General features: G+C 37.9%; 1 protein-coding gene across 5 annotated transcripts in view; it reads right to left on the reverse strand.

The window, feature by feature from the left end:
- The window catches only part of AMN1 (antagonist of mitotic exit network 1 homolog), a 51,502-nt gene continuing 37,937 nt past the window's right edge, over window positions 1–13,565 (reverse strand). For 2 of the 5 annotated variants that reach the window (XM_032432803.1, XM_032432806.1), the window contains exons 7-8: window positions 10,902–10,970; window positions 1–275 (exon numbers count right to left, since the gene is read on the reverse strand). In XM_032432803.1, the coding sequence (XP_032288694.1) occupies window positions 202–275; window positions 10,902–10,970 (143 nt within the window). In that variant the 3' untranslated portion in view covers window positions 1–201. Of the gene's footprint in view, window positions 276–10,832; window positions 10,971–13,565 lie in introns of all 5 variants that reach the window. The other 3 variants (XM_032432807.1, XM_032432805.1, XM_032432804.1) reach the window with 2 other exon arrangements.

Genomic DNA, 13,565 nt, shown 5'->3' on the forward strand with positions numbered 1-13,565 from the left:
GCAAATACATCAGAGGGCATGCTAGGCTTACCATGTCAAAAACAATGACTCCGCAAACAAACAGGATAATAGCACTATTACATGTTTAAGGGTCTGTTAACTTCAAAGCAACAAGCACATTATTGGAAAGCCAATCTCTAAAACCATTGTTTCCTGGGAATGTAGTATGAAGATCATTGCTTTGATAAGCTTTAATAAGCATCAATAAACAGTCCACGTCACTTGCTTTAGTTTGTTGGGGCCTACTAATTGCTCCAGGACTTCTCGTGAATGATCTACAAAAGAAAACAATGACAATACATTAATTCACAATAATCAAAGATATTTAATATGTCCTCATGTATAAACTAGGGATGATAACCATGATACCTCATAGGGTTATTGAAAAGATTAAAGGGGATGATATATAAAGAACTGCAACTAAAAACATTTAACTAGTGGTAACCCTCATTATTAGCTGCAGTACACATATCATAGTAATACTTGTAAAAAAAAGAATAGGCATTCATTGTTTTCTCTGTAATTTAGTCTCAATTTCACCAGCCAGAGAGTAAAGGTATAATTTCACCATTAACCTGTGTATAAACTTTCTCAGGGTCCTGGCAGGCAACAGACATACTAATGTGGTGTGCCTGAACAGGGTTTAACAAAGCGACTATTTACAAAGGAATGAGCAGGATTAAAGAACGCCAATGGGTGTGGTAAGACACTTTGGGAAGCTGCAACATGCCCAAAATGATTAGGGGAGGGAGCAATTACTAGAATAGGACAACTTGACCTGGAGGCAAACATTTTCCATGTCACACAATACTCTTATAAAGCATGATTTTTAATAGATAATTATTATATGAATTCATTATAATTTAACCAATGTATATTATTGGACATTTAGATGGTTCTTAATTATTCTCAGTAGTGATTTTTAATATGGTTTATATCTCTTTGCCAAGTCAATTTTATAATGTCTTTTAAAAAATACGAGTTAAACAAAAATACTGATAAAATGTTACTACTTTAAAAATTATTCATAAGTTTACCAAACTTGTTTAATAGATACAGACTATGTTGTATATATAACAGCTCTTCAAACTAGTCTTGGAAATTTTCTAGTTTAGTGGTTGTTAGAGTTACAGATTTCACAAACCAATAGAGAAAAAAGTGGGCCCAACATATGGTTTCTAAATTTTATTTTATTTTATTTTTTAATTAAAAAAATAATTTATTTGAGAGAGATTGAGAGTGTGAGCACAAGCAGGGGGAGGGATCCAGGGCAGAGCGCAGAGGGAGAAGGAGACTCCCTGCTGAGCGGGGAACCCGATGCGATGTGGGACTCTGATTCCAGGACCCTGGGATCATGACCTGAGCTGAAGGCAGACACTTAACTGACTGAGCCACCCAGGCAACCTCTAAATTTTATTTTAAGCAAAACAAAAATAAGCCCAAACACCAAAACTTAATGTAAACAAGAGAACCAGAGTGTATGGAAATGAAAAGTAATTATACCAAAAAACAAAGGTTTACATCAGCAGCTAATTTTCAAAAATAGCAGCTCATAAGAGAACAAATGCAGTCTTGTTGTCACAAAAATATCATTTATTACAGAGGAAATCCATTATATAGGAAATCTAGATTAAAGACAGGTTTCAAATAAGTTGAAAGTAAAAGCATGGACAAATGTGTATCATGAAAACAGTAACTATAACAAAGGTGGAGTGCTTTACTAATAGCAGATATGGGGAATATTTCCCAACTCATTCTGTGAGACCAGTATTACCCTGATGCTAAAGCCAAATAAAGACATCACACACATACAAAGCTACAGACCAATATCTCTTATGAATATGTACTCAAAAATCCTCAACAATACACTAGCAAATCAAATCTAGCAATATATAAAAAAACTTGTATGCCATGATCAGCTGGGATTTATCCCAGGAATGAAAGGTTGGTTTAACATCTGAAAATAAATTAATATTAATACACTTCATTAGTTTCCTATTGCTACTGTAATAAATTACTACAAACTTATTGGCTTAAAGCAACACAAATTTATTATTGTATAGTTTGGAGGTCAGAATTCCAAATTAGGCCTCATTGGGCTAAACTGGATCAGCACTCCTTTTTGGAGGCTCAAGGGAAAGAATTCACCTCCTTCACTTTTCCAGCTTCTAGAGGCCACCACATTCCTTGCATGCCTCCATATTCAAAATGAACAACAGTAGACAGTCCTTCTCATGCTGCCAATTCTATGATTCTCCTTCTGCCTGCCTCTTCCCCTTATAAAGACCCTTATGATTACCCTGGGCCCACCTGGATAATCCAGGATAATCTCCCTATTTTAAAGTCAACTGATTAGTTCCATTTGCAATCTTATAGAATATAACATATTAAGGTTCTGGGCATTAAAACGTGGACATCTTTGGGGTATTATTCTGCCTATGACATATACCATATCAATAGAATAAAGGACAAAAAGCACATGATCATCTCGACACAGAAAACGCATTTGACAACACTCGTGGTAAAAACATTCAACAAACTAGGAATAGAAGGGAACTTCTTCAACCTAATAGTGTCTATGAAAGAACTAAAGTTTTAACCTCATATTTCATGATGAAAGACTAATGTTTTCCCCCTACAATGAGAAACAAGGCAAGGATGTCTGCTCGTCCCACTTTTTTTTTTTTTTAAGATTATTTATTAGAGAGCATGCATGTGTGCACACAAGCAGGGAGGGTAGGGGCAGAGGGAGAGGGAGAAGCAGATTCCCCACTGAGCAGGGACCCAGATCCCAGGACCCTGGGATCATGACCTGAGCTGAAGGCAGCTGCTTAACTGGCTGAGCCACCCAGATGCCCCTGTTCTTCGCCCCTTCTATTCAGCATTGCATTGGAGGTTCCAGCCAAGGAAATTTGGGAAGAAAAAGAAATAAAAGGTATTCATGTTGGAAGGAAAGAAGTAAAACTATCTTTATTTGTACATTATGTAATACATATAGAATGTCCTGTATAATTACAGACTGTCCTAGGGGATCCACTAAAAAAAACTAATAAGTGAGTTCAGCAAGGTTGCACAATACAGGATCAATATACAAAAGTCAAATGTATTTGTATACACTAGCAATGAACAATCCAAAAATGAAATTAAGAAAAGAGTTCCATTCACATTACCAGCAAAAAGAATAAAATACTTAGGGATAAATTTAACAAAAGAAGTGAAAAACTTAGTCTGAAAACTACAAAACATTGTTGAAAGAAATTCAAGATCTAAATAAATGGAAAGACACCTGTCTGTGTTCATAGATCAGAAGATAATATTAACATGACAATACTCCCTAAATTGATTGCAGATTCAATGCAATCGCTCCCAGAATCCCAGCTGTCTCTCTTTTTTTTCTTTAGAAATTGACAAGATGATCCTAATATGTATATGGGAATTCAAGAGACCCAGAACAACCAATACAATTTTAAAAAGAAAAATAAAATCGGAAACTTATACTTCCCAATTTCATTTTAGTTGGTGTTTTTAGGATTATTTGGCATTTTTACTAATTATGAACATGTTATCAAACATACATACATATTTGTTTTCTGACTGCATTTGTGTCATCCTTTTGTAGAAATTTATTATTGCACATAAATAGGATGACATTTTTCCCTCCAGTACACCATTTTAGGTAATTTTAAAATTTTGATGCTAGATGGCAGTATTACATTACTCAAAGTCTCCTCAGGTACCTTTTTCTGGAGAAAATAGAGTATTTAGGATGGTGACTTTGAATAGTAGGAATAACCAATGCCTGTGAGTTTATTATGCTATAAAGAGAAACTGTGGGTTCTCTAACTATTTAGTGATCCCTTTCCAGAACACTGTAGTGTTTTTTTTCCTCCTATCCTTCTGAGTTCTTGGCTGAGACCCCCCATAATAAAAGACAGATTAACCAGGAGAAAAACAGCTTATCAATATGTATGCTTCATGTATGCATGAGAGATACCCAGGGAAAATGAGTAAACTCCCTGAGATGGCCCTAGCCACCACCTTACATACCATCTTCAGCTAAAGACAAAAGAAAGATATTGGGGTGGGGCAGGGTGGGAAGGCATCAAATTATAGGAGGTTATTAGAAAAAGCACAGTAAAAAGTAAAGGTAAGGTTTGCTTTACAGATTTGTGTTGGTGTCGTCTCCATTGACAAGATTCTCTTGTGATTTAGAGTCACCCTTTTCTTCTAAGTATAGAGAGGGAGACACTTACAAAGGGAGATTTTTTTCTTTTTTTTTTAAATTTTATTTATTATTTGTCAGAGAGAGAGAGCGCGAGCGAGCGCACAAGCAGGGGGAGCGGCCAGCAGAGAGAGAAGCAGGCTCCCGCTGAGCAAGGAGCCCGATGCGGGACTTGATCCCAGGACCCTGGGATCATGACCTGAGCCGAAGGCAGACGCTTAACCGACTGAGCCACTCAGGTGTCCCAAGGGAGATTTTTTTCTTTATAAATGCAAATTTCTCTCACAAAAGGGTAACTTCTGTTCCGTATTCAGAGCTTCTCTATTGTCTGCTGTTTCTCAAAAATAATCAACTCAAAAAAGTCCTTATCCTGAAGAAGCATATTGGGGTGGCATATTCTGCCACCCTTCTAAACACAGACTTTCTGAAAAAGACTCAAAAAATCATCAGTACCAATCACACTGCTGTTGCTTGATGTCACTCTCCTATTTCCGTCCCTTTTCTAGTAACAGTTAAGCCACTGACACCAATGGTTCTGGGAAATTGCTCCGCTGGGGAAAGAATTAGAGATTGTGCATCAGGTGACTTAGGTTTTTACTTCCAGTTCTACTATCAAGTATTTCCACTTAAGGTCATTCTCTGTTCCCTTATCCTTAAAACAAAGGTGTTGTGTAGATGAAGTCTAAGGAAGATTTTACCATCTCTCAAAATCTATGATTAATATAGATGGAGACCACTTTTTGAAAGAGATACATGGCGGGGCTTCTAGAGCACCAAGAAAAAGAAGAAACTGTGGGAAACAGAAATTAACTAATTTTTTCAAATGATCAATTACATTTGTAATTTAGATATTTTTGTAGACTACACAGTGAAAAAAGTAAGGCTGGCAGATTTTTACAAACAATGGTCAAAGTTCTAATGCCTCATTACAGTGTCTGGAATAAAGAAGTTCTGTGGCACGGAATTGATAATGAATAAATAAATAATAATGAAACAATAATATAGGATTTAGGAAAAGTAAAATACAAAATAATAAAAGAGTTGTCCTTTAAGCAAGGAATCAACTTTAATTAAAGGAATCTCGGAAGCAAACCACTTGGGTATTAATGTTTGTTTTGGGCTCTAGGTGGTAAATCTTGACATATTTATGATCTAGGAATCTAAGTAAAGAACTTCCTTGTATAGTAATCAGGCTGAAACAAATCCTCACATATGACTAAAATTTGGGTCAATTCAATCAAAAGTAGCAGATTTCCTGTTGGTTTTTCCTGCCTTTCAGTGTAAAACATAAATTAATTTAGTGCTGTCTTATTGCTTTATTGCCCTTTTAAAATCTAAACCTCCATGCCTGCAAATACTGTGAAACATGTGTAGATAATTATGAGAAACTGAAATGCCTGTCTGTTGTAGATTAGTAAAGGTGTGTGAGCTGAACTTACTGATAATCACTGCAGACATAACTGAATTAAAAAGAATTTAATAAGTTGTAAAATTATTTTTCTGCTTCTATAACATCTAGAAAAAGTACATTATGTCAAAGAACAAAATTCAGCCAAGTAAATTATAGGCTTTATTAATTGATTCATGAATCAGGCAGCATCCCATCTAGCAAGTAGAGGGAAGCTCTAAGGAGTTGTACAAAATAGAAGATTTTTATAGGAAGGAGAGTAGGGCAAGAAGTTATTAGCAAAAGAAAAGTAGGGATTGGTTCAAACAAGGTCACCTTCTCATAGGGGGAAAGGCAAAGGGTCCTATTAGGTGGATTACCTCACCTTCCTCTGGCGGGATGAAGAGGGCCCATGTGATAGATTACCTCATTGGTGCTGAACAGAAAATTTTACATTGTTTGTCTTAAAATTTCACTCCTTTGAGAAACTGAAACTGCAGTTAAGTCTAAGTTTGCTCTACTGGGGCAAGTGGCTCTACCTTGGACCTGCGGTTTTCTTTCTAAAAAATTATAATTTACGAGACTTTAAATAGCAGTTTAGTTTTTTTTTTTTTTAAAGATTTTATGTATTTGACAGAGAGAGAGAGAGCACAAACAGGGGGGAGTGGCAGGCAGAGGGAGAGGGAGAAGCAGGCTCCGCGCTGAGCAGGGAGCCCGACGTGGGACTCAATCCCAGGACCCCGGGATCATGACCTGAGCCGAAGGCAGACGCTTAACCGTCTGAGCCACCCAGGCGTCCAATAGCAGTTTAGTTTTTATTTTCTTTTCTGCAGAAATAAAATCAGGTGTTTCAAACAGTTTCAAGACCTGACGTATAATGTGGAGTTCTGTTTATAGTCTGACTTTAAGGTTAAGAAATTTAAAAAATAGTTAGAATTATAGTAGAGAAGATAAACCTATTAATTTAGGGAATTTGAGGGGAAACTATAGTGACACTGTCAATTTGGGGGTGAGACTGCTTTGGGGATAACATTATAATTGAACATACTATGTACATATATTTTTATGGAAAATAAATCATATTGTCTTATATAGTCATATATAAGCAACCACATAAATATATAAGCATGAGGAAAAATGTTATATAAGGTATCATGAAAGAAGAAAAAACTTTCATTTACCAGGCCAACCTTGTAAATGAAACCATTTACCTTCTTTGGAGAAAAAAATAAATAAAAATTAAATATAAGGTGAATATATTACCCCATTTTATTTTCATTTAATGATGGTAGCAAAAATACACAATGGTAGTAGTGCTGACAGGAAAGGGGGAAGAGTAGAAATGATCTGGGTAGTTGAAAAACTTCAGCTTCTTCTCTTTATGAACCTTTTTTAATAAAGCAATGGTATATGAACTCTTTTGCATTATTATCAGATCTCTCAATTTTATGGTTGACAATTATACACAAGGGCAAGCTGAGGTCCATAGAAGTGTTCTGTGCTAAAAAAATTTTGGGAAATGCTTGGAATAAGATAGTTAAATAAGTTTCTTAGCTATAGTATTTCTCAGACCCTTTGATAAATTAACATTCATTATAATGGTATGCTGCATTTCCCAAACTTTTTGGACACACAAACGCTTTTAGTTCTGGGGTGTCTGGGTGGCTCAGTGGGTTAAGCATCCGACTCTTGGTTTCAGCTCAGGTCATGATCTCAGGGTCAGGAGATTGAGCCCTGCATTGGGCTTTGAGGTCAGCGTGGAGTCAGCTTGAGATTCTCTCCATCTCCCTCTCCTTCTGCCCCTCCCCCAGCTCATGCATGCTCTCTCTCTAAAATAAATAAATAAATAAATAAAATCTAAAAAAAAAAAAAGCCACTTTTAGTTCTATGCTTTGTTGGGGAAGAAAAATATCCCTCTACCCTTTAAAATTCTTCCGGCTGCTGTCTGAATTAAACAGGAGATAGATTAACAGGAGAAAATCAAATTTAATTTGCATGTATGGAGGTCTCATAGATATGGGACCTAAGAAGTGACCAAGACAGACAGCTTTTATACTTTTTAGATGGAGAAACAAATTTTTTATGAACTGACAGGACAAAGAAAATTTATGTTTGGGAGCTTTAATTAATAAGGAATTCTAAACAGAATTGAGGCTGGGGTAGTAAAATAGTAAAAGTAACAAGGTTTGTTTATATAGACTTCCCCATCCCTGATGATAAGGATGTCTTTCTAGCTCCTGGTGCAGGGAGGGTACCTTTCACATGGGAGATTTGTTTCCTACTTTCGGGAGACAAAAGAAGGTCAGAGTGTTCTTGCATTGGCTGTTTCTTAAGTAACTTAAATTCAAAATAATAAATATACTCCATGGCATATTTTGGGGTGGCCTGCCCTAAGCTCCAACACTATACCTATGGTATTTTCTAGAACATGATAACATGTCACTATAGTTAAGGGATTTCAGGGCAGATCAAGGAAAAAGATATGACCACAAGGTGGCAGTAGGACACAATAAGCTTTATTTGGGCTGCGCTTTGACAGATTTGCTTTCAGAAGTCCCTCACAACATGAGATCTTCCAGAGACAACAATGTGTGTGTGTGTGTGTGTGTGTGTGTGTGAGAGAGAGAGAGAGAGAGAGAGAGAGAGTGGTGGGGGCACTACTGAGAAGGGAAGGAGGGTAAAGGAATTCCCAGAGGACTGGAGAGGAGGTTTGTGTGTCATGATGTAGCTCAGCATCAAGATAAGGGAGTCTCTGGGTCAGAGAGCTCCAAAGGGCAAGAGTGGCTTGAGTGCAGTTTTTCAGGGTATGCAAAGCAGGCAGGCTCTAGATGCTAAAAATCTGCTTCTTTAGGCTGTATTTAAAATCACTGAATGAATAAAGATTCTGATGCCGGTGCCTTTTTGAATAGTCCCAATCTGCTATGAAGAAATAAACTATGTAGGGGCGCCTGGATGGCTTAGTTGGTTAGGCATCTGCCTTCAATTCAGGTCATGATCCTGGGGTCCTGGGATCAAGCCCCGCATTGGGCTCCCTGCTCAGCAGGGAGCCTGCTTCTCCCTCTCCCTCTGCCGCTTCCCCTGCTTGTGCTCTCTCTCTCTCAAATAAATAAAATCTTTAAAAAGGAAAAAAAAAGAAACTACATAGAGGCCATCTTTGGTTCATTTACATAGCAGTAACAGTTGGTAAATGCTGGCCTAGATAATCTTCTAGGTCAAAACTACTGTTATTCTATTCCAAGGATTTCAAACTCCTGTCATTTTATTTTATTTTATTTTATTTTTTTATTTTATTTTTTATTTTTTATTTTTTTTTAAGATTTTATTTATTTGCGAGAGAGAGAATGAGAGACAGAGAGCATGAGAGGGAGGAGGGTCAGAAGGAGAAGCAGACTCCCTGCTGAGCAGGGAGCCCGATGTGGGACTCGATCCCGGGACTCCAGGATCATGACCTGAGCCGAAGGCAGTCGCTTAACCAACTGAGCCACCCAGGCGCCCAAACTCCTGTCATTTTAATGTGTACTTTCACTTCTAGTAAACCCACATGAAAATATAAGAAGTGATTTGAAAGGGGTATTGTGTTCCTGCTCCAACTGCTAAAGTTAACTGATAATTACTCTTTACTGTAAAGCAATGGTTCTCAAAGTGTGGTCTGTAGATCCTACAGTCTGAGACCCTTTCAGGGTTGTGAGCTAAGATAGTCACTTTATTCATGGAACATCATTTTTACTTGAAAGAACAGCTGACAACCTAAGGTTATTCAGACTTGGGTACTTGTCAGACTATTTCTTTTTTTTTTTTAAATTTAAAATAAATTAATTAACATATAATGTATTATTAGTTTCAGAGGTAGAGTTTAGTGATTCATCAGTTGCATGTAACATCCACTGCGCATTACATCAAGTGCCCTCCTTAATGCCCATCACCAGTTACCCTGTCCCCCCACCCACCTCCCAGCCAGCACAGATTACTTCTTGAAAAAGAGCAAAATGAGCCTATCACTTCAAAGAAAACAAATGTCACAGTTTGTTGCCAATGATAAAATTTTAGCTTTCAAATGGATTTTGGAAAATTTGTAGCTATCATTATGATCTTGACAACTACCCAGTGGTGATATTAACAAATGTGATTTTTTTTGCTATAATAAAATGTGTTGACATTGGAAGATCTATATTACTAAGAGAACCAATATTTTCCAAACTGCCAATGCATGACATTACAAAATCACGTATGGGTAAAAGATCCAATCAAAATACAAGACAGACGAATGGATTGTAATGTGAGTGTATAAAAAGTTCATTGATATATTTTCACCTTCCACACTGCAACTAACCTTTAAGAAATGACCGCTTACTGAGTTTGGGGGTAATATCAAAGAAGAGTGTCCACAGGGTAACCAGAAAGATAATGAAGGTAAAATAAGCAAAGGTTGATTTTATAATATGTTGCCTAGTCAAGTTATCCTGAAACAAATATAATAGAACATTAAAATAGAACTATTTCAGCTAAGGTTCCACGACTAGAGGTACCAGCTACTCTCTCCCATTCCAGTGAGATTCCAGACCTATATATGACTTGTAAATGCTTGGCTGAAATCTGATTTTGGAATCCATGGCACTTCATCCATTCAAAGATACAAAAGTGTTAAAGTGAGAAGGGATGGAGAGTTGGAAATTGAAGAAAGGATTTCTTTGAAAACAGCAGTGATTGGAGTTCTGGAAAGAGGGCTGGAGGTGCTTGCTTTTCCATTCAAGCCCAGTGAAAGGAAACTCTAAGGAGATCGGTTGGACTGATATGTCTCTTGGGCTTGGAGGACACAGGACACTAATATCAGACCCACATCTGAGAAAACTAAAGGGCAAAAGGCTATGGTGAGAGTCTCTGTAGCTAAAGAGAAGACTGAGGTTGGGACATATCTGCACTCTTATTGCCTAAAGTATGTGTTTCCTGTGGACAGATGAGGGCTGCCATGGGTTTGCTTTATATTTTGCTCATGAAAGGAGCCCAACTAAGTTAGGAAACCTGAGCAGAAAGAGACTGAAGGTATATTGCTGGATGCCTGGGGAGAGAGGAAGAAAATAGTAGCTACTAACTAGAAGAGACATGCTGGCTTGAATCAAGAGAACTGCAGATAGGAGACATATGCAATGATGAGGGGCTGGTAGGAAGTGGGCCCTGAAGAACCCCAAAAGTGCCCCACTTTTGAGAGAGGACGGATCAGCTCACCCACAGGGCCTGGAGTGCTGACCCTTGATCACAGTAGCACTGGTCAAGTAAGACTTTTCCTTCCCTTACCTCTGTTCTTGCTTATACCAGTCCCACCCTGTACGAACATTGGTGGGATCAGAAACCACGGTGGGCAAGCTGGGGAAGGAAGAAGAGAAGTGAGGGATGGTAAAATACAGAAACCAACAATGTCCTCTTACCCACTGCAGCCAAATCTGAGCTGACTGGAGGAGCAAAAGCTTTAGCTTGAACTTGTTCGGACTACTGCATGGACCTAAGACATTTTAATTACTGAAACGAGAGGTTTCAGTGATACAGAATGACAAGACATTTTAACTATCTGAGAATGATAAGTCAATGGCACCTGAGATTTCATCTGGCAGTAGGGAAAAATTAGCCTCTTTAGAGCAGATTTGCAATAGAGTAGTGTGAAGAAAATAGAATCGCTTTACGAGTACCCCTTGCTTGTTCAATATATTGATCAAACATAGCTCAGGGGATAGATTTACACAACTTGATTGGTATTCTGGAAAGATTATCAAAGATTGCTGTTATACATTCCATATACTGTGGTCTCCTCCAGCTTAAAATAAGAGCCTACTGGTTAGAATACAATTTTCTGCCTTGTTTGATGACCAGAAAACCTCTGTTTGCCTTCCCACAACCCCCATGATAATATATACAGGTACCAATCCCCTGCACTCAGTCCCATGAGTTTTTCTTGTTCTAAGTGATTTTTTAAAGATTATTATTACTAATTTTTATAGATAAAACCATTCACATGATAAAAATTCAAAAGGTACAAAGGGTGTATAATGCAGGATTTTCCTACTCTTGTCCCTCCACAACTTTCCCTGGAGGTAAGCACTGTTAACAGTTTCTCATGTCCTTTTTGGCTTTAGTTTTTTGAGAAATGTCTTGGCCCAAAAGATTTAGTCTTCATTATAGATGCCACTGATACAAAATACACCCCGTTGTACACTTGGTTTACACTGACAGTCCATACGTAAGAAAGAACAGAGGTTGTTAAGAGGATTTCTAGGATCATAACTCAACCTAGAGAGTAACTGTTTAGACTGTAATTAGAGCAATGAGCTGGAAGGACTGGACATCAGTGCTGACTTACAGGTCAGGTACAGGTTATCCTGTGGTATGTGGCCCATTGCAGGTGTAATGCAAAAGGGCTGAGGTGCTGTGCTTTCAGGACACAGTCATATATAGTATCATGGCTCTGTTTTTCCCACAATAATATAGTATTTTATTCATTATTTTATAAATTGTGATACCAAAATGATATTTTTGCAATTTTAAAATTTATATTCTTATATATCACTATTAGCTCTATTAGATTTTATAAGTAATAAAATATTCTTTTAAAGATTATATTTTTATTTATTTGAAAGACAGAGAGAGAGAGAGAGAGAGCACAAGTGGGGGGAGGGGCAGAGAGAGAGGGAGAAGCAGACCCCCAGTGAGCCGGGAGCCCTATGTGGGGCTCCATCCCAGGACCCCGGGGTCACGACCTGAGCTGAAGGCAGACGCTTAACCGACTAAGCCACCCAGGTGACCCCTAAGTAATAAAATATTTTTAAAGGTAAAATCTTTATGTTTTACTATCTTTATTAGTCCTTTTTTTTTTTTTAAGTAGGCTCCACACTCCCACACCCAGCATGGAGCCCAACACAGGGCTTGAATGCTTGAACTCACAACCTGAGGTCAAGACCTGAGCTGACATCAAAAGTTGGACGCTTAACCAACTGAGCAATCCAGGCGCCCCTCTTTTTTCTTTAAAAAAAGTTTTTTTTTTTTAAAGATTTTATTTATTTATTTGACAGAGAGAGACAGCGAGAGAGGGAACACAAGCAGGGGGAGTGGGAGAGGGAGAAGCAGGCTTCCCCGCGGAGCAGGGAGCCCGATGTGGGGCTCGATCCCAGGACCCCGGGATCATGACCTGAGCCGAAGGCAGACGCTTAACGACTGAGCCACCCAGGCACCCCCCCAAAAAAGTTTTTTTTTATTGGAGTACAGTTGACACACAATATTACATTAGTTTCAGGTGTACAACATAGTGTTCAACATCTCTCTCTGTTATGCTATCATCACCACAAATGTAGCTACCATCTGTCACCATACAACAATATCACTGGTTATATTCCCTATGCTGCACCTTTTATTTCAAGTATCATGGCTCTTACACAGACCACATGGGCTGTGACTACTTTGTTCTCCTTCAGTGAAGTATCACATTAGCCTAAGAATCCAAATTGTCCTGAATACGTTATGCTATGCTCACCACAAATGTAGCTACCATCTGTTACCATACAATATCATTGGCTGTATTCCCTATGCTGCACCTTTTATTTCCAGTATCATGGCTCTTACACAGGCCAAATGGGCTGTGACTACTTTGTTCTCCTTCAGTGAAGTATCTATCACATTAGCCTAAGAGTCCAAATTGGTCTGAATCTCAATGGCTATAGTTTGATGAGATTAGAGTCAACAGGTCATTCAGCATATTTAATAGATGTAATATTTTAAGCTTGAATTTTTTTGTCTACATAAAACATCATGTTTATTATCAAGACCTCTACCATCATCATCATGACTAACATTTATTGAGCTTTCACTATGGACTAGCTACCATATAAAGTGCTGTCAGATAGTTATCATGACTAAGCTTATGAGGTAAATACTGCTATTATATCCATCTTACAGATGAGGAAACTGAATAAT

This window comes from Phoca vitulina, unplaced genomic scaffold (genome assembly GCF_004348235.1).
Source record: "Phoca vitulina isolate PV1807 unplaced genomic scaffold, GSC_HSeal_1.0 scaffold49, whole genome shotgun sequence".
Classification (NCBI taxonomy): Eukaryota; Metazoa; Chordata; class Mammalia; order Carnivora; family Phocidae; genus Phoca; species Phoca vitulina.